This window comes from Delphinus delphis, chromosome 2 (genome assembly GCF_949987515.2).
Source record: "Delphinus delphis chromosome 2, mDelDel1.2, whole genome shotgun sequence".
NCBI classification, from domain to species: Eukaryota; Metazoa; Chordata; class Mammalia; order Artiodactyla; family Delphinidae; genus Delphinus; species Delphinus delphis.
The window spans coordinates 67,888,978-67,910,773 of record NC_082684.1 but is presented as its reverse complement, the minus strand read 5'-3'; the positions used below and the strand labels follow the sequence as shown (position 1 = coordinate 67,910,773).

General features: G+C 35.7%; 1 protein-coding gene across 2 annotated transcripts in view; it reads left to right on the top strand.

Moving 5' to 3' along the window:
• Positions 1-21,796, top strand: part of SCFD1 (sec1 family domain containing 1) — a 132,089-nt gene that overhangs the window by 30,888 nt on the left and 79,405 nt on the right. Inside the window, exons 5-10 of one of the 2 annotated variants that reach the window (XM_060004730.1) lie at positions 1,407-1,529; positions 2,802-2,889; positions 7,253-7,342; positions 9,454-9,509; positions 10,663-10,748; positions 13,810-13,909. In XM_060004730.1, the coding sequence (XP_059860713.1) occupies positions 1,407-1,529; positions 2,802-2,889; positions 7,253-7,342; positions 9,454-9,509; positions 10,663-10,748; positions 13,810-13,909 (543 nt within the window). The remainder of the gene's footprint in view (positions 1-1,406; positions 1,530-2,801; positions 2,890-7,252; positions 7,343-9,453; positions 9,510-10,662; positions 10,749-13,809; positions 13,910-21,796) is intronic. The other variant, XM_060004732.1, reaches the window with a different exon arrangement.

Sequence of the window (21,796 nt, the reverse complement as noted above, 5' to 3'; positions counted from 1 at the left end):
CTTCTTTGTTCGCACAGCTCCCGGGGTTCAAATTTGGATTTGGCCCCGCCTCTGTGTGTAGGTCACCGGAGGGCGTCTGTTCTTAGCTGAGACAGGACAGGGTTAAAGGAGCCACTGATTCAGGGGCTCTGGCTCACTCAGGCCGGTGGGAGGGAGGGGCACGGTGTGCGGGGCGAGCCTGCGGCGGCAGAGGCCAGCATGACGTTGCAGCAGCCTGAGGCGTGCCATGTGTTCTCCCGGGAAGTTGTCCCTGGATTCCGGGACCCTGGCAGTGGTAGGCTGCACAGGCTCCTGGGAAGGGAGGTGTGGATAGTGACCTGTGCTCGCACACAGGCTTCTTGGTGGCGGCAGTAGCGGCCTTAGCATCTCATGCCCGTCTCTGGGGTCTGTGCTAATAGCCACAGCTCGCGCCCGTCTCTGGAGCTCCTTTAAGCGGCGCTCTTAATCCCCTCTCCTCGTGCACCAGGAAACAAAGAGGGAAGAAAATGTCTCTTGCCTCTTCGGCAGGTTCCGACTTTTTCCCCGGACTCCCTCCCGCTAGCCGTGGTGCACTAACCCCTTCAGGCTGTGGTCACACCGCCAGTCCTCTCCCTGCGATCCCACCAAAGCCGAGCCTCAGCTCCCAGCCCCGCCCACCCCGGCGGGTGAGCAGACAAGCCTCTCGGGCTGGTGAGTGCTGGTCGGCACCGATCCTCTGGGCAGGAATCTCCCCGCTTTGCCCTCCGCACGCCTGTTGCTGTGCTCTCCTCCGCGGCTCCGAAGCTTCCCCCCTCCGCCACCCGCAGTCTCCGCCCGCGGAGGGGCTTCCTAGTGTGTGGAAACCCTTCCTTCTTCACAGCTCTCTCCCACTGGTGCAGGTCCCGTCCCTATTCCTTTGTCTGTGTTTATTCTTTTTTTCTTTTGCCCTATCCAGGTACGTGGGGAGTTTCTTGCCTTTTGGGAGGTCTGAGGTCTTCTGCCAGCGTTCAGTGGTTGTTCTGTAGGAGTTGTTCCACGTGTAGATGTATTTCTGATGTGTCTGTGGGGAGGAAGGTGATCTCCGCGTCTTACTCTTCCGCCATCTTTCCCCTCTCCTGGATTTTTTTAAGAAGTATGCTAATATACAAGTATGCTAATTCAAAGCAGTTTTGTACACTACTGTAATTAATAGGATTTTATTGATAATATAATTATATTATCATAACTTTAATTATTAAAATACATGTCAATTATATCTGGTAACCAAGTAACCAGTACCTCTTCATAACTTTATTCTCCTGGGATACTTTTTTGTATCATTTGTATAACCTGTCTTTTAAATATGCATATTATCCTCTAAAACCTTGCTCTATTGCATCTAAAAGATTTGCATTGGTCATTATCCTTTATACTATCCTATAAGAATGAAGTATTCATTGTATTCATAGGATCTTCGAAATCAACTCTATGAATCATATTATTTAAATTTTATTTCTGCTATTTCAAGAAGTAAACTGGAAGATATTGCAAATGCAGCATTAGCAGCTAGTGCAGTAACACAAGTAGCCAAGGTAAGAGGTTTTGGTTGGCTGATAACATTTTGTTAAATGTAAAATTCAGTAATATTCTGAAATCTATAAATAGACATTGGTGTCTAATTTACAAAGGACTGGAACAACCTAAGAAATATTTAGACCCAATACTTCTAGAAAGAGTTCTGATAGTGTAAATTATCTTCAACTTGGACTAGGCAAAATAAACCAAACTAAAGGAACTTATTACTCAGTTAATTTGAAAGACAAAAATAAGAAGCTGAATCAATTTTTGTTTTGGGCTGGGATTTGTATAATTTTTTTAGCTCAGCTTAGAAATAGTTTGACAGTTGTATTGTCATAAATTATTCCCAGAATATTTTGGCATTGTTTTATCAGTGATCACTATAGTCACCATACTATCTTCAGATATTTTTTTAGTTAGGAGAGAGAATCCAAAGGGGCTATATTGCATATTATAAGAAAGAAGGCCAGCAATTCTATATCATAGTCACTTTTAGTCATGTTTGGCTTAATTATAAATAAATCTATAAAATATATTCTTGGTTGTAGCCCTGTTTTGCCCTTTGTTTCTTGAATTTGGACAAGATATAACTGAAAATTCTACAGAATGATATAGGGCGAATAAAAGACTAAACAACCATGCATTTAATTCCCATTCTTTCATTCTAATAGATTTTTCATTCTTAGATTTAGATAGTCCACTACTACTTCTGATTAGTTTTTAAGGCTTACGTCTTATTCTTTCTCTTCCAAAATTTATCATTAGTTTTACATGAAATAATATGAACAGTTTTCGATTTAACTACGTTTAACGTATCTCAGATAGTCTTCTTCATTTTTCTCCTGATTTACACTTCTAAAGAACTAGTGTAACTTTTCCCCGCCTATAAATATAGTTCACAGTGTAAAAACAGTTACTATGACTTTCTTAGAGAAGTATGATTAAAATGAATATAAAAATTAAAATTGTGGTTTTTCTTCATATTTGATATCCATTCCCATCCCAACCACAATTTATTTTAAAATTTTATATGTTCTTAAATTTTGTTTTCTGAAACTGTTACTCTCCTTGATAATTTATTGCCCAGAGTCTTGTTTTTTTTTATTGCTTTTTTATGTTACTTTCTCATTTTTGTCCAATTTGACAATCTACATGCTACATGGTATAACTTTTAGTTATTGAATATAATTATAATTTTATTCATTTTATCATTAGTAGATTAAATCAAACTAAAAGTGCATTCAATATTGTAAAATTGATTTGAAAACCTTTTCTTTTGTTTCTAGGTTTTCGATCAGTATCTCAATTTTATTACTTTGGAAGATGATATGTTTGTATTATGTAATCAAAATAAGGAGCTTGTTTCATATCGTGGTATGTAAAAATAGGAATTTTATAATTCATTGTTAACAAAATGAACAGTGTACTGTAGAAAAACAATAGTAAACATGTTTAGTGCACTCCAGAACCAGCTTTGTTTACAGCCCATAAAGAAAACAAGTCTCAGACTTGAGTTCTGTCACATGTAGACAACACTTACTAAATCTGTTTTGTAAGCTCAATGAAGGACCAATTATCTGACCTTTTAGTTACCCCACAGCAACTTGCATGAGTGGTTCACTCATGGTGTGTAAGACAGTATTTTAGTAGTAAGATTCAGTTAATCTTTTAGTACTTTGATCCTTGGACAAGAACAAGTTTACTTTACTTCTCTGTGCTTTAGTTTCCAAATCTGTAAAACGGGAATAATAATACTATCTACCTCAGAGTTTTTAATGGGAGTTAAATGCATTCGTGTATGTAAAATGCTTGGAAAAGTTACTGGCATATCGTAAGCACTCAGAAACGGTTGGTTAATGTTGCTATTTGTCAAGATCAGACAACAACAAAGAGTCAGCAGCTACTAATGTCCTATTATGGAATGAAGTATTGATATAAGTACCATTCTCAAATATAGGTTGTTAGACACCCTTGATTCTTACACCCTGTTCATGCAGTGGTAGGTTTGAGTATTGGTATTTGATCAAATGCTATCTAACCACCTCTGAAGTTTGTATTCCTAGCTTTGATAAACTGACCATTCCTTGGATGTAGATTAAACTTAACAGATGCACACGCATACACACAGTTAACAGACACATATGCATACACACACACACATGCACACAGGAACATGGACACCCACACCATGTTTTATTGTCTATGCTGATTCTTTTTCTTTGTAAAAACACTTAACATGAGATCTACTCTCTTAACATTTTTAAGTATATAATACAGTATTGTTGATTTAGGTACAATGTTGTACGGCAGATCTCTAGAACTTATTCATCTTGCCTAAGTGAAACTTTGTGCCCATTGATTAGTTATGTCAAATATTTTAAATAAAATTGCAGACTACAAAAGATGTAATTAGCCAATTCATAGAAATAATTATTAATTTGATACCTAAGTATTGAGATGTTTGGGAATGACTAGAGTTTCAGAGGTTCTAAAGTAGGGGCCTCCCATGGGGGCATTTGGAAATGTGTAAGGACATTTTTGATTGTCACAATTAGCACTAGCAGTTAGTGAGCAGGGACTAGGGATGCTAAATCTTCTGCAGTGTGTAAACCATACTCACATAGAAAATCGTTCTGCTCAAAATACTAGTGGTATTCTATCATAACACACTGGACCAGGTGGTAAGCTCCCAAGAGAAGAGAGCATGAATCTTTTGGTTTCACTGAGCTCCATAGTATGCCTTCTTGCTGAAATTAAGCAACATCTCTAAATGGGTGTAAGTATTTGCTGAATTGCCCATGTAAGAGATTTTTGACAGTACTGTAGTTATTTACAGAAGTCTGTTTACATTTAATTGACCTTTAACTTAATTAGCTACTTAAGATACATGTTTAAAACCTAGTTTCCCTTAAGCCTTTAAACTAAACTTGTAAATTTTATTTTTAAGTCTGTTTATTTGAAAACAAGCACCTTTACTTTTTCTTTGATTAACTCAGATTGAACTGACTAAATTATAATCAGTCTCATTTAACAAACTTAGTCAACAAACTTAGTTTGTTAAATTTCCTTAAACAGTTTAAGTTGCGTTTATAAGTTCAACCTATTCATTTTTTAATTATTTGTTTTTTAATTGATGTATAGTCAATGTACAATATTATGTAAGTTACAGGTGTATAATATAGTGATTCACAGTTTTTAAAGGTTATATTCCATTTATAGTTATTATAAAATATTGGCTGTATTCCCTATGCTGTACAATGTATTCTTGTAGCTTATTTTATACATAATAATTTGCACCTCTTAATCCCTACCCCTAGGTTGTCCCCTCTTCCCTCTCCCCACTGGTAACCACTTATTTGTTATCTATAGCTGTGAGTCTGCTTCTATTCTGTTACATTCACTAGTTTGTTGCATTTTTTAGATTCCACTTATAAGTGATACCATGCAGTATTTGTCTTTCTGTCTGACTTATTTCACTTAACATAATACTCTGCAAGTCCATCCATGTTGCTGCAAACAGCAAAATTTCATGATTTTTTTATGGCTGAGTAGTTTTAAGTACTTCAAACACCAGACCAGGCAACTTTATAAATCTAACAAACAAAATCTGCCCAAATATTTAAATAATTATTAAAAATAATTAAATTTATAGGGAATCTAAATTCATTAAACATTCAAGTGTTTATAAATTTGTTTTCTTATATCTCTCAACTTAAAAATCACAAGTCTGAAATTAATAATTATTGAATTAAAAGTATAAATTTAATTTATTAATTTTAAAGTATAATCACATGCTTAATCGCCCAGATTCTCAATAGTATAATTATAGTATAATAATAGTAGTAGATTGCCCTATACACATTTTACAATATAAGCTCATTTACTCCTCAGAATAACTTAATGAAGTAGGAATTAATATTATTTCTGTTTTCTAGATGAAAAAACTGAGGCACAGATACTAAGTAACTTGATAAGGAAATGGCAAAACCAGGTTACTAAATCCAGGCACTCACTCCAGAGTTAGTGCTCTTAATTATTATGTAATTATGTGGCAAATCCTCTCAAACATTGCAAGTGCTTTAATTAATAATCTTAAACAGATTATTCAAAACATAAATCAACCATATTGATACCATGGATTCAATTTTTATCACCTGTTTTCCACGGATTGGGAATTTATCCAATAAAGGACGCGGAGGTGTCACCTTAGTTAGACTTATGCTAATGTCTCAGACAAACCAAGTTGTTTTTGAAAGTGAGTTGAAGTTAGTGATGGACAGTGTTTTGACTGTTGAGGTCAGTGTTTCAGAGGTGTGGGACTGAAGGGTATGGACCTGGAGGGTGGAGGCTTCGTATAGATTTTACCTGAACCAGTGATTGGCAGAATGAGCTGAGTATTTCACTGGATTGGTATCCCCTGAATTTACATAATTCACGTTGTATCCTTATGCCATTTCTGTCATCTGATTTGGATAGATGGCAGTCTGAAGTACTGAATAGCAGCACGTTTCCTCATCCAGATTATGGTTAAAGTCTTTGTTATTTTTATGTTCTCTGCATGTACCATACTTTCTTTGAACACTCTGTTGTATCCAGTTGGATTCTGATTTCCTCTTATGCTGATCACAAGTTGTATTGAATTTTATATTTGTTTTCACATTCAAGATGCTAGGAAATTAAACATATTATATAGATAATATTTTAGTCCAGCCAGTCTTTTAACAAATAGTTACTGGGCATCTACTTGTCAGACACTGAGCCTAGGTACTCTGAGAGATAGGAAGATGAATAAGGCAAGGTCTTTGTCAAGAAAAGTCTTCACACCAATGTTTCTTAAAGTGTAGCCCCAACAACCTGTTTTTCAAATGTGGAAGCCATCGTGTAGTAGAGCAGCCAGGATAGCAAAGTCACTGGTTGTCAACCTAGTGAGTAGGCTTGCCACCTCTCCATTTATTCTTCCCTCCTGGCTAGGGACCATTATTACTCTTACCTTTTAAAAACATTTGACGTGTTGGTTCTTAAAGTTCCAGGAAAGAAATGGGACAGAAAAGAAAAAAATGTGTAGCCCCAAGTATCACCTGAGGTGTTTGTCAGAATTGCAGATTACCTAGAATTATCCCAAATCTATTGAATTGAGTCCCTGAGGGAAAGGGCTAATAGTCTTTCATTTTTAATAGCTTCCAGAGAAACTTCTTTCTCTTCTCTCCTATTCTTAGAATGAGTCTTCTGTCCACTGGAGTTTGAGAACCACTTAAGCACAGTCTAGTAGATCAGAAAAGAAATTTATATGATTTGTTATAATACAAAGAAAATGTATGTGATGTTGGTCTTGCCGTAATTGATTTATTGATACATTGTCCTTTTCTGGCAGTATTTGGATAGTAAGATCAGTAGTTTCTTGAGGCCATTTAATGTTTGTGAATAAAATTATGGAAGTCGATATTTCCTATTTGCGCTGGCAAAAATTTTGTATAATTTATGTGGTGGGTTTTTTCTTATTATTACTGCTCTAATATTGATACTACTCATTACTACTACTGATATTGAGGTGGTATTTTTTTGAAGTATAATTTTTGTGGATACTTGTTCACTTAAAATTTAAAGCATAAAAAATTTTACTTCTTTAACTATTACAAGTATTATCAAACTGAATATTGATAGGTGTTGAGTAATAATTTGAATAAAAATAAGGGATAAATTTTGGTCACTTTCTTCTCTTTTATCTATGTCATTTTAGCCATTAACAGACCAGATATCACAGACACAGAAATGGAAACCGTTATGGACACTATTGTTGACAGCCTCTTTTGCTTTTTTGTTACACTGGGTAAGTTTTCAAACCTTTGTTTATTTCTTGAAAGTAAGTTATTTAACAGCTCATTTTAACTTGTTACACTGCAATATGATCCCTTATTATCTATCTGGATCTCTACAATCCCTCTCTCCAGAGTTGAGATAAAATATGCATTCTGTACTATATAAAACCACAATTCTTCTAATAATTTGATGAAGTTAGCATTTAGCAGCTCTCTTGAGTTGTCACCTTAGATGTCTTTGGTAATTGTAACTTCCTAATATATTGTTTGAATGTTTGCTGGTGGCTTCACCTATGTGCCTGCTAATTTTCTTTTAATAGTTCATTTTGAAAAATTTCAAATGCACTTCTAATTAGAGAGATATATGCCTGGTAAGTATTAAGGCAAACTCCCAAGGCTCCAGGAAACAGTAACTTTACGTAAAATACTTATCCAACATACTCTCAAAATTTTAAACATTTCTTTGGAGTATCTAAATTTACTTACAGCTACATTGTGTTTAATGTCTAATGTATGATTTTATTCGTTACTATTAATAATGTATATGTTTAGAAATCCTCTAATTGCGATTTTAATTTTGCAGACACTGAAAACTTTTCAGTTAAAATGATCCTCACACTACATTAATAAAATTTCTCTCTTTTTCACAAATGAGAAAATTGAGAGATACATGCATAGTTTAGGATATAGACAAAAGCTTGAGGAGAATTTGCATACAGATTTTGCGGGTCCCTCCTTTCAGGGATTTTTCCCTTTAATTTCCAGCCCTGAACTCCAGGCTTTGATTTCCCAGCTCAGTGAGTCTTCTGTTTTCTGCTTGAGCTCTTTCTCCTCTGTGCCATGCAAACTGGAAAGTACCCTCAAGAGGAAAGCTGGTTAAAAGTATCTCTCACTGTTCAAGTATTTCTCTTCTTTCAAGAGTTTTACCCTCCTCCACTTTCTGCTTGCTTTCGATTGCTCTCAGTACCTTCAAATGGAGTTGTTGTTGGGTTGTTTGTTAAAGAACGCACATGTATACCACTTTTAGTCATTAAACAGACATAATTAATCTTTCTATTTTTGCACACAGTCTCCAGAATTTTGCTGAATGCTAGAGTTATTGTGGACATTAAGGTTATTTTTGCTTGATGATAACTATATTTTCAAGGTTAAGGTAGATTGAAAAAGAAGTGTACAGACCACTGAAGTGTTAGAGCCACTTTTATTATGTAGAGTATCAGAAAGTGATTTTTCTTAAAGGAAAAGTTGAAATTACTACCAACCTGACATAGAAAGATATCAATAATAAATTAAGTGGAAAAACAAATTTAAGGATGGTATGCAAAATATCCTGTTTTTGTTTTTTATGCACTCCACACACACACTTATTTAGACTATATGTAGAATATAACCTGGAAACATTCATATCTAATTCTTAATGGGGTTATTTTGGGATGCTTGAATCAAGAGGATTAACTTTGTACATTTCTAATATTATTTGGATTTTCTTAGGACAGACATGTATAGCTTGCCATCAGAAGAAAACAAAGTTTTAAAAAATGTACTAATATTTCACGTTTTTACTTTTACAAGTGACTGAGCATGCTTTGTATAGAATCTAAAATGTAAGAATTTCAGCATATAAGTATTACAATGTTCTTTGTTTTATGAGATTTTCAGTGCAGTTTAATTTTTTTTTCTCATTTTAGGATTTCAGCCTTCAATAAAACTTGGAATAATAGAGAGAAATTAAGAAGTCTAAAATGAGTTGATTTGATAATAAACTGAGGCCAACTTTTAGGAGTATTTTACATTGTGCAAAGAATGTGTTTTCTATTGATATTATCTTTTAAATTAGTCAAAGTGCTGATTTAGTCAGTCCATTGAAAAAATATGGTCACACTGATTGACCCACACAATATAAAAATCATGTTTTTCTGACTCCCTTCATGTTGTCTTTATAAATGGTAAGGTCTATTTCTGAAACCTTGCTTTTATTTTCAAGATTATAAATCCTTTTATGTTTGTAGCCTGAAATTGTATATATCTATTGTATGTTATTATTTGAGGCTGATGTATTTTATAAGTATCCATTTTAATTATTAAGAGCTGAAATCATTGCTAACATCTGTTGTTAAAATAGGTGCTGTCCCTATAATCAGATGTTCAAGAGGAACAGCAGCAGAAATGGTAGCAGTGGTGAGTTCATGCAAATATCCATTGGGGATAAATAATGTGTCAGTTGTTTTCCCTAAATACCTCAAGTATTTTTTTTAATATTAAGTATTTATACAGTTGTTATGGGTTATATATTAAGTGCCAAAGGCAAATATTTTTATTTTATAACATTGGGATTACACCAAAAATAAAAAGTAATCATTGTGATCATGTGATGGAGTAAAATGATCTATTCCAATGTGAATGTGCTATTCCAGCCCTGTTTCTTTTTTACTCAAATAAATATTCCTCATTTAGCTTTGTCTCTCTAAGTAGTATTTTACACTTATTTGATTCCTCAAATCATTTAATATTTAACTTCATTTAGCAAACATTTATTAACAATTATAATCATTTTTAACATGATGAAGTGTATTTTGCTTTCCCATAATACTGGAGTAGAACATTCTGTGTAAAATGAGCATTCAAATATTTGTTTTAAAGATTAAAAAATAAGATATTAGAGAAATTACAGAGTTACTGAAAAGAAGGTAAATGGTATGGGAAGATGGAGGAAGATACACTAACATTTTTGAGTTTTAGTAGCCCGAATGAGTCATTGACAGATAGAGGGCTAGTTTCTTTCACATATTACATTTCTATTCTGGAGCCTCTTGCAACCACCACTATTGAGATAGCTTCCTCGGTGCAGCAAGTTATGCTTTGGGAGAGAGTGTGGGTTATTACTGCAAAACGTTTCCCATACCTAAAGTAAAAATAGTCAACAAAAAGTGATTATTAGTGAAATCAGGTCTGAGTCACAATAGAAAAAGCATTGGTCTTTTCAAGTCCAAGTTAGGATAATATTGAATAGTAAAGAAGCTAAAATGTGAGAATTGCTGTTTTGTAAAGGAATTCTAAATTTCTTAGTTCCAAAATTAAGAATACAATGTGTATTACCCTATGCAAAGTTGTCTGAAACTGTTCTTCAAGAGTTAATGTAGCACAGGGAACTCTACTCAATATTCTGTGATAACCTATATAAGAAAAGAATCTAAAAAAAGATGAATATATGTATATGTATAAATGAATCACTTTGCTGTACACCTGAAACTAACACAGCATTGTAAATCAACTATGCTTCAATAAAATTAAATATTTTTTTAAAGAGTTAATGTAAAACTTCATTTTTCAGAAACTAGATAAGAAACTTCGGGAAAATCTGAGAGATGCAAGAAACAGTCTTTTTACAGGTGACACACTTGGAGCTGGCCAGTTCAGGTATTATGTTAGTTAATACACCTTATATGCTTGAAAATGAAACATTTGTAGAGTTTTTTGGGTTGTTTTTCCTTGTCTGATAGAATACCCTTATACTGGAAAGTCTAGATCAGGGTTTTGATTCAAATCGTTCTTAAAAATACAAATGGAATATTTTATTTAATTTACCTTCTTTTGTTAGAATTTTTTGTTTTTCATTTTTATCATCTGTAGGATAAATTTTTCTGTTTATATGGCTTTTTTTTTTTTTTTTTTTTTTTTTTTTTTTTTTGCGGTACGCGGGCCTCTCACTGTTGTGGCCTCTCCCGTTGCGGAGCACAGACTCTGGATGCGCAGGCTCAGCGGCCATGGCTCACGGGCCCAGCCGCTCCGCGGCATGTGGGATCTTCCCAGACCGAGGCACGAACCGGCGTCCTCTGCATCAGCAGGTGGACTCTCAACCACTGCGCCACCAGGGAAGCCCTGTTTATACGGCTTTTGCAGTAAGAAGCCACTTCCTTTTAATTATCATTAAGCCTCTTGGTAATGAAAAAAAGTAAGTTGAATAACTTGTGATGCCTATGTCTATTTCTACCTGTCTATTAACTGGTTTCCATTTTTACATTAAAATACCGGCAAAGTATTTTTGTCTTTTTTACCATGTCTAGTATAAATAGATAATGCCAAAGTTACTGACTGCTCAATTATTATTGAATAGAAATTTTTTTTAAAAAACTGTCCATTGTAGTATATTTAACTTTTGTTTATTAAAAATAATGGACAAGGCTTCCCTGGTGGTGCAGTGGTTGAGAGTCCACCTGCCGATGCAGGGGACGCGGGTTCATGCCCCGGTCCGGGAAGATCCCACATGCCACGGAGTGGCTGGGCCCGTGAGCCATGGCCGCTGAGCCTGCACGTCCAGAGCCTGTGCTCCACAATGGGAGAGGCCACAACAGTGAGAGGCCCGCATACCACACACACACACACACACACACACACACACACACACACACAAATAATAATAATAATAATGGACAGTATTGGGGTGAGGAAGTAAAGAAACCCACACCAATGGCTGAAAATTATTTCAAGAGGAATAGGCAGTATTTTGGAAAATTAATTATTATCCCTAGTTTTAGGTGAATTAATAAATAAAGCCTGTGAAAATAAACTGATACTCAGTATAACGGCCTTCCAGGAATTATACTCTTATGGTAACCTTTCATAGACTTCATTTTAAGTCAATTTGATGGCTCTTACAGTTTTATATACTATTCCTAAAATTTGCAGTTGATACTAACATTGTGTTTCAATTGTTCATTCAACTGTTTCACCTCCCATGTTACTTTAAACTGTTTTGCAATTTCATCGCTGGTCTAAATATTCTTCTAAATAATGATATTTCTTATTAAGTAGAGCAGAGATATCAAATTCTCATCTGATTTTTTTTTTCAACAGAAGCAACCACTATGTCATACCTTACTGAACAGTTCCTTTTTTATTGTGCTCTTGTATAGGCCTTAGAAACCAATATAAAGGCACTGTTTTATTTAGATAAATTTTTTTTTAGTGTATTCACATGATCATAATATAGTTGTCTTACTTTTAGTTTGTTGTATGCATTTCTAAATTATTTGAATTAGGGGTCAGCAGCCTTGTCAGACTATTTATTGTTAAATGTATTTGAATCCAGTTGTAGGCTAATGATTCTCAACGAGAATTTGGTAATGTCTAGAGACATGTCAGTTGTCACAACTGGGTAGTTGCTACTGGAATCTAATGGGGTGCATTATGGGATGCTGCTACACATCCTACACTTCACAGGACAACTTCCCATAATAAGAAATTATCCAGCCACAGATGTCAGTAGTGCTGAGTTAAGAAACCCTGCCGTAGGCTATCCTCCCTACCTTCCACCTAGCTCTGGAATAATGAACGATGGTAGGTGGTGGTAAGCGTGCCACTCCTACCTTTTTATCGCCAAGTCTTATAATTAATGCAGTTGGGAGTTCACTGTCTTACACCCAGTAGGGTGTAATGAGTTACTGAAATTGTCAGAGGTCTTTCAGGAGAAAATACATATAGTAAATAAAATCAGGTAGCAATGCCTATTGAAAATTGACGTGTACTCTTGATACAGTAGTGCCTCTAAAGTGAAATCTCTATGCCTTTTGGAGACACATGGTAACCAGATGACTTTGTACCTCAATTTGCTTTAAATGTAGTTTATTTCATATCTAAATGATAGTGATGGAGTTAAACAATATATGACATGTCTGGTAAGTGAGTAATTATATAATTAGTTACTGTTGTAGTATAATGTTTTGGTTTCATATATTATAATGGGATAGGGTTTTGTGAGCCTCTTCTCTTGAGTCTGCTTTTTTGAATTTGTGTTTTCAGGAAAAAATTGGAATTTGTAATTTATGAAACGATTGAACATTTGTATAAATTTGTAAGATCCTACTCTCTGTAATTGTTTTCCCTGAACCTGGCAATGGGTTTTCTTTTTTTCCTTTTATTCAAAAATGTAAAATATAAATCTGAGCAAAAGCAACTTATTCTTACTTTGATAACTATAAAAATTATTCTGTAGGGCTTCCCTGGTGGCGCAGTGGTTGAGAGTCCGCCTGCTGATGCAGGGGACACGGGTTCGTGCCCCAGTCCGGGAAGATCCCACATGCCGCGGAGCGGCTAGGCCCGTGAGCCACAGCCGCTGAGCCTGCGCGTCTGGAGCCTGTGCTCTGCAAGAGGAGAGGCCACAACAGTGAGAGGCCCACGTACCGCTAAAAAAAAAAAAAAAAAAATTATTCCGTAGAAGTATTTGTGTAGATTTTTTCCTTTAAGAAAGTTCCCTAAGTAAGACGTATAATCTAGCATCATACACAGGCTCTAGGTAGTACAAAGCATTGCTTTACTTGATTGTACTAGAAAATTTTTTAGAAAGCAAAGTATTATGGAATATCAATATTAGTATACTTATTGTTCATATGAAAATGACATGTACTGAAAGTAGTAGAAGAATGTAGATGTATACACAGGTGTTAAGAGTTACATAACTTTTTTTTTAATATATTTACAGCTTCCAAAGGCCTTTATTAGTCCTTGTTGACAGAAACATAGATTTGGCAACTCCTTTACACCATACTTGGACATATCAAGCCTTGGTGCATGATGTACTGGTAAGAGGCTAAATATACCACTTTTTGTTAAAATGTAGTAACATTCAATGGTCTTAATTTAAAATTAACATCATGGCTACAGAAATACAGATGAGAAGGATGGAGCTGAGAAATAGAAACAAAAAAGGTGATGGAATTTGGTATCACTAGATTGTGGGTGCTGGAGAATAATGAAGCCTTGAGGTTTAAAGTTCCAAATTTATGGTCTTTAAATTACAGGATAAATCAGTAGTATTGTTGGAATGATGGGGAACAAAAGAATGGAGGAAAATGAGTGGCTGGTTTTTTTTTTAATTTTTCATACTGAGTAAGTAAATAAATTTGTTCTACTTGGGGAGAAAAGATGTAATTTCTCCTTTTTTTCCTGGGAATCTGTTAAGCCTCATTTTATGGTAAAAATAAATAGTATTTTTTATATTACATCATATGTTTTTTGAAGTAATTCCACATAGGTAATTTCATGCTTAAAACTAAAATCTGTTTTATCTATGCATATATTGATCTACTAAACATTGTAAATAGCATGTGATATACACAGATAAATAAAAACAGCCCCAATCTTCAAAGGCAATGGAAAGAAAAGATGTATACAAATAATTTCTATAAGACACTATGTAAAAGGGCCAGAATAGTCCCCATTTGTAAGATAGAAAAATTGAGACACAGAAGTTAAAGGATATGAAACTAAATTACTGGCTTTGCCAAGACCAGCACTCTAATTTACTAAATCTTAGCCCAAGCCTCTAGGGATTATAGTATATAATAGCATCATTATTGCAAAGATTGCCTGAAATGTCATACAGAAAGGAAATGAAAGACATGCAATAGATGGTTTTGATTTAATGGTTTATTTCTTTAAAACACAGACTCTAACTGTAAAGTATCTTTTAATAAATCAGATTTTAGGATTACTGATGGAAATTGGCAGTTCTGCACACTTCTCTATCCGAGAGTCCTTTGTGATTCTGGACTCGAAGATAAGTGTCAATGATAGTAGTCAACTCTGATTCAGTAGAGAGAGTGAGAAGAATCAAAGGGACACTGGAGAGTGAGAAGAATCAAAGGGACAATGGATCCAACCCTGAGTAACAGAACATGGAAAGTAGTTTTCATAGGTCAATAGAGGCTGAAGAACCACTATTGGAGTGCCTACTCTTTGACAGAACATTCTAGACCCTGGTTTTAGCAATAAATAAAGTCAATGAAAATATTCCTTTCTTCCTGTATCTTACATTCTAGTAGGAGAGACAGGCAATAAATAAAATAAAATATGTAATATTTCGTAAAGTGAAAAATACTCTGGAGAAAAGTAAAGTAAGTAATGGTGAACAGGATTGCAGTTTTAAAATAGGGAAGACCTCACTGAAAAAGAGACATTTGAGAAAGATCTAATGGAGAGAAGGTAGTGAATTATGTAGCTATTTGGGAGAATAGCATTCCAGGCAGAAGGATGCCTGATATGTTTAAAAGATGGCAAGGCAGCCAAAGTGGCCAGAGCAAGTAAGGCAGGGAAAAGTAGCAGGAGATGAAGTTAAATAGAACACGGGATGCAACGTAGCATAGGACATTAAAGGCCACTGTAAGGATATTGATTTTTAATTTGAGGGAAGCAGAGAGCCTCACATAGTTTTGAGTAAAGGAATGACATCTGATACACATTTTAAGAGTATCATCCTAGCTACTGTATTGAAAAAGACTCTTTGGGGGCATAGGAAGAGTCAAGGAGACCAGTTAGGAGTTGCAGTTATCTTAGCAAGAGATGATGGTGTTTTACACCAGGATGGAAATGGTGAGGGTTGTGATAATCTATTGAATGTAGGGTATAGGATTGACTGATGAATTGGATGTGAGATGTAAGAGAGAGAAGCCAAAGAAGACTCCAAAGTTTTGGCCTTTGCAAATGGACGGATGTTCTTTATTGAGATGGGAAAGACGTGGGAGAAGCAGTTTTCGGGGGAAAACCAGAGGTTGAGTTTTGGACGTGTTAAATGTGAGATGCCCATTAATATATTCAAGTATAGATATCATTAGATAGTTAGATATATGAGCCTGGAGTTAAGGAGAAACATCTAGTCTAGAGAAATAAATTTAGAAGTAGTTCATATATAGATGGTATTTAAAGCCAAGAGGTAAGATGAGATCACCAAGGGAGTGAGTATAGATAGAAGAGAGAAGAGGTCTGAGAACTGATCTCTGAGGAATTTCACCATTTAGATATTGAGGTAGTGAGTAGGAATGAACAATATAATATAGGAAGTAGCAGCCAGTGAGGTATGAGAACTAGATCTGTGTTGTTTTGGAAGCCAGTGAATTAAATGTTTCAAACAGGAGGCAGTAATTAACTTGTACAAATGCTGAGGACTAAGAAGTCACCACTGCATGTGGCAGTGTCACGGTTATTAGTGAATTTCGTAAGAGTGGATTCTGATCACTCCGATACCAAAACCAGACAAAGATGTCACAAAGAAAGAAAACTACAGGCCAATATCACTGATGAACATAGAAGCAAAAATCCTCAACAAAATACTAGCAAACAGAATCCAACTGCACATTAAAAGGATCATACACCATGATCAAGTGGGGTTTATCCCAGGAATGCAAGGATTCTTCGATATATGCAAATCAATCAACGGGATACACCATATTAACAAATTGAAAGAGAAAAATCATATTATCATCTCAATAGATGCAGAGAATGCTTTCGACAAAATTCAACACCTATTTATGATAAAAACCCTCCAGAAAGTAGGCATAGAGGGAACTTTCCTCAACATAATAAAGGCCATACATGACAAACCCACAGCCAACATCGTCCTCAATGGTGAAAAACTGAAACCAATTCCACTAAGATGAGGAACAAGCCAAGGCTGCCCACTATCACCACTATTATTCAACATAGTTTTGGAAGTTTTAGCCATAGCAATCAGAGAAGAAAAAGAAATAAAAGCAATCCAAATTGGAAAAGAAGAAGTAAAGCTGTCACTATTTGCAGATGACATGATACTATACATAGAGAATCCTAAAGATGCTACCAGAAAACTGCTAGAGCTAATCAATGAATTTGGTAAAGTAGCAGGATACAAAATTAATGCACAGAAATCTCTTGCATTCCTACACACTAATGATGAAAAATCTGAAAGTGAAATTAAGAAAACACTCCCATTTACCGTTGCAACAAAAAGAATAAAATATCTAGGAATAAACCCCCCTAAGGTGACAAAAGACCTGTATGCAGAAAACTATGAGACACTGATGAAAGAAATTAAAGATGATACAAATAGATAGAGAGATATACCACGTTCTTGGGTTGGAAGAATCAACATTGTGAAAATGACTCTACTCCCCAAAGCAATCTACAGATTCAATGCAATCCCTGTCAAACTACCACTGGCAATTTTCACAGAACTAGAACAAAAAATTTCACAATTTGTATGGAAACACAAAAGACCCCGAATAGCCAAAGCAATCTTGAGAACGAAAAATGGAGCTGGAGGAATCAGGCTCCCTGACTTCAGATTATACTACAAAGCTACAGTAATCAACACAGTATGGTACTGGCACAAAAACAGAAATATAGATCAATGGAACAGGATAGAAAGCACAGAGATAAACCCACGCACATATGGTCACCTTATCTTTGATAAAGGAGGCAAGAATATACAGTGGAGAAAAGACAGCCTCTTCAATAAGTGGTGCTGGGAAAACTGGACAGCTACATGTAAAAGAATGAGATTAGAACCCTCCCTAACACCATACACAAAAATAAACTCAAAATGGATTAAAAACCTAAATGTAAGACCAGGCACCATCAAACTCTTAGAGGAAAACATAGGCAGAACACTCTATGACATAAATCACAGCAAGATCCTTTTTGACCCACCTCCTAGATAAATGGAAATAAAAACAAAAATAAACAAATGGGACCTAATGAAACTTTAAAGCTTTTGCACAGTAAAGGAAACCATAAACAAGCCGAAAAGACAGCCCTCAGAATGGGAGAAAATATTTGCAAATGAAGCAACTGACAAAGGATTAATTTCCAAAACATACAAGCAAGTCATGCAGCTCAATATCAAAAAAACAAACAACCCAATCCAAAAATGGGTAGAAGACCTAAATAGACATTTCTCCAAAGAAGATATACGGATTGCCAGCAAACACATGAAAGAATGCTCAAAATCATTAATCATTAGAGAAATGCAAATCAAAACTACAATGAGATATTATCTCACACCGGTCAGAATGGCCATCATGAAAAAATCTACAAACAATAAATGCTGGAGAGGATGTGGAGAAAAGGGAACCCTCTTGCACTGTTTGTGGGAATGTAAATTGATACAGCCACTATGGAGAACAGTTGGAGGTTCCTTAAAAAACTAAATATGGAACTACCATAGGACCCAGCAATCCCACTATTGGGCATATACCCTGAGAAAACCATAATTCAGAAAGAGTCATGTACCAAAATGTTCATTGCAGCTCTATTACAATAGCCAGGACATGGAAGCAGCCTAAGTGTCCATCAGCAGATGAATGGATAAAGAAGATGTGGCATATATATATAATGGAATATTACTCAGCCATAGAAAGGAACGAAACTGAGTTATTTGTAGTGAGGTGGATGGACCTAGAGACTGTCATACAGAGTAAGTCAGAAAGAGAAAAACAAATACCGTAGGCTAACACATATATATGGAATCTAAAAAAAAAAAAGAAAAAATGGTCAGAAGAACCGAGGGGCAGTATGGGAATAAAGACGCAGACCTACTAGAGAATGGACTTGAGGATATGGGGAGGGGGAAGGGTAAGCTGGGACAAAGTGAGACAGTGGCATGGACACATATACACTACCAAACGTAAAATAGATAGCTAGTGGGAAGCAGCCTCATAGCACAGGGAGATCAGCTCCGTGCTTTGTGACCACCTGGAGGGGTGGGATAGGGAGAGTGGGAGAGAGGGAGATGCAACAGGGAAGAGATATGGGGGCATATGTATATGTATAATTGATTCACTTTGTTATAAAGCAGAAACTGACACACCATTGTAAAGCAATTGTACTCTAATAAAGATGTTAAAAAAAGTGGCTTCTGTAGTATAGGGGTTAAACACTGAAGTAGGTATAAGATAGATTGGAAGAAGTGGCATAGGTGAGAGAATATAGACAAACCTTGAAAGAGTTTTGCTGTATAGGAGAGCTGAGATAAGGGGTGACTGCTGGAAGGGGATGTGAAATCAAAAAAAGATTTTTAAATGAGAGAAAGTACAGCATGTTTGTGTATTCCCTATTGGGGAATGATCAAAAGAGAAGAGTTGGTTGTGGAGATAAGAGTGTCCTGCAGGTCTGTATGAGGCATTAGTGACCAGGATGACTACAGACCAGGATTTCTCAACCTTGGCATTATTGACATTTTGGGCCTGATAATTCTTTGCTGTAGGGGGCTGTCCTGTGTATTGTAGGATGTTTAGCAGCATCCCTGACCTCTACTCTAGATACCAGTAGCAACCCTTAGTTCTGGACAACCAAAATGTCTTCATTGTCAAATATTCCCATGGGGTAGAGAGGGGTAAAATTGTCTCTGATTAAGAATTACGGTTATAGGCTGATGATGGGAGTTTCAAAGCTGGAGTTGTTTTAGGGAAGAGGACAAGTGAAGAGTCTGGGAGTAACAAGGAAGACACCTAGCCCAATCCTGGGTCCAGTGGTTTGAGATGTGTGTAAAAAAAAAAAAAAAAAAAAAGAGGTTGTGGTCTGAGAAGGCTACAGGAGATAGCCAGTTGGTGTTCAACTAGAGCAAGAAAGTGTTCAGTGGAAGTTGAGAGTAGATGTTCAGAATAGGAGATTTTGCTGAGTACGAGTTCCAGAGGGTAGGCAGAATGGTTTCAGGAATCCAGTAAGAAAGAGAGATGGAATCTGAAAAGGGGTGGCATGATGAGTTAGTTTTGATAGTCTCAAATTAGATTTGGTTGGTGGGTCCCTGCCTGTTGGGTAAGAGCATACAGATCGGGGTCACCTCTTCACTCCTGCCAGTGGTGTGTGGAGGCCATATAGCACATCGAGATACCGGGATCCTTTCTAATTCCTAAACTTGAAGAGTTCCTAGAGGAAATTAAAGTACATGATGCTTTGAGTGCAGGCGATAAGATGTGTGTACAGGTAATTGCAATGTAAAGGAATATGCTGAGTCCCCATTGTCAGAAGAGAAATTGGGAAACACAGGTTATGGCAGACATTCCCCAAAACTAGACAAGGCTAATACTGATTTTGAGGGTTTTACTATTGCACAGTGAAATGAGAATAATAAGGAATATGAAATGAGTTTTTACAACTGACCTTGTATCCTTATGAGATATACTAATTTTTATTTTCTACTATTTGAAGTTAAAATATTATTTTAAAAATACAAGACAGTAAAAGTATATGGTAGGGGTTTGGGGGGCTTTGTTCTAATCTTCTTCACTTCCCAGAATAAAAAGTTGGAAACCATGTGTTTCCAAGGAATTCAATTCAACAAATATTTATTAAGTGCCTCCGCTGTACCAGGCACTGCTGGTCACTGGGATACAAGGTAAACAAAGGAGACATGATCCCTGCTTGCATGGAGGTTACAATAGTGGATTCCTGTGGACATTTGGGTTATTGTTTTTTTTATTTTTTGTTATAAATAATAGAGCAATGCACATCTCTAGTTAACTTTCTTAGGCGAGGTTCTCAGATTCCATATTACCCTTTAAGCCGTCTTTTCTCAGTAACATTATTTTTAAAATATTTAGGTCTTGTGAAAATAGTCTCTGAGAAAATTGGTTATAACAACCTACACAGCTTATATTGAGTTAATCCTGTTCATTAATTTTAATACACTTTCTAGATGTGAAAAAACTACAACTGAGATATCATAACCAACTGTAAGCAAGCCATTTTTTGTTGATTGTTAAAACTGCAGCTTTTGAGGTTTCTTCCGAGCTTTCAAAATTCTTAATAGTTATACCCTCCACCTCCACAAGATGGAGTAAAAGTTGTAGATGGGAGTTTCAAGTTTAACTTGAAATTGGAGCTTGCTTTTTATATTAAATATCTTTGCCTGAAAATCCAGAACATTGATAATATTTATATATCAGGCCCTGGAAACTGCTGTGAAAATTCACACAGCCTCTCTGTGTGTCAGAAAGGTGATTGTTGTCCTTTAACATGGCAGATACACTCTTCTGATGAAAAACTTTGCAGTGTCCCTTTCCTTTTCTCAGGATATAAGAAGCAAAATTAGTAATTAGAAAGTCGTGATTCCTTTTTGTTGTGTCTTGGTTGCAGGGGCTGTGGATTTGATTGTTCAACTGCAATGAGTAGTTTTAGACAAAGGGTGGACATTATTTCATTGCCGTGTCTTGTCCTTTAGTTGGCCTTTGTTTTTTTGAATCTTAGGTGCCCTTGTTTGTGCCTTTGGCCCTCTGCTACTGACTCTCATTATTTAAAATATTAAATCAGAATCTGTACTAATTACATAAGGACTTTAGTAAAGTTTATTTTGTTCTTGCCACTCAAGAAGAGAAAAGGAAGTCATTTCCAAGTTAATATATACTTTTAAAAGGTTATTAGAAAAACATTTTAGAAGAACTCGTTTTCTTAAAGATATATGACATTTCTGCATTTGGTTGATTGTATCTTTGTGGGGTACAATTTGACATTATTTCTCTTTTTCCAGTATTTCCTATAAACTGATCGACCTAGAGACTTAATTAGATTTGGCGCAATTCCTTGCCAAAATAAACGTTACTTTTACTTTGTTTGGCTTTTTTTCTCATGTGAATATAAATCTTAGCTCTGCATAAATAGGTGTTAACCTATATTACCCAAATGTAACTTTGTTAATATTAGCTCTGTCTGCCTCCCCT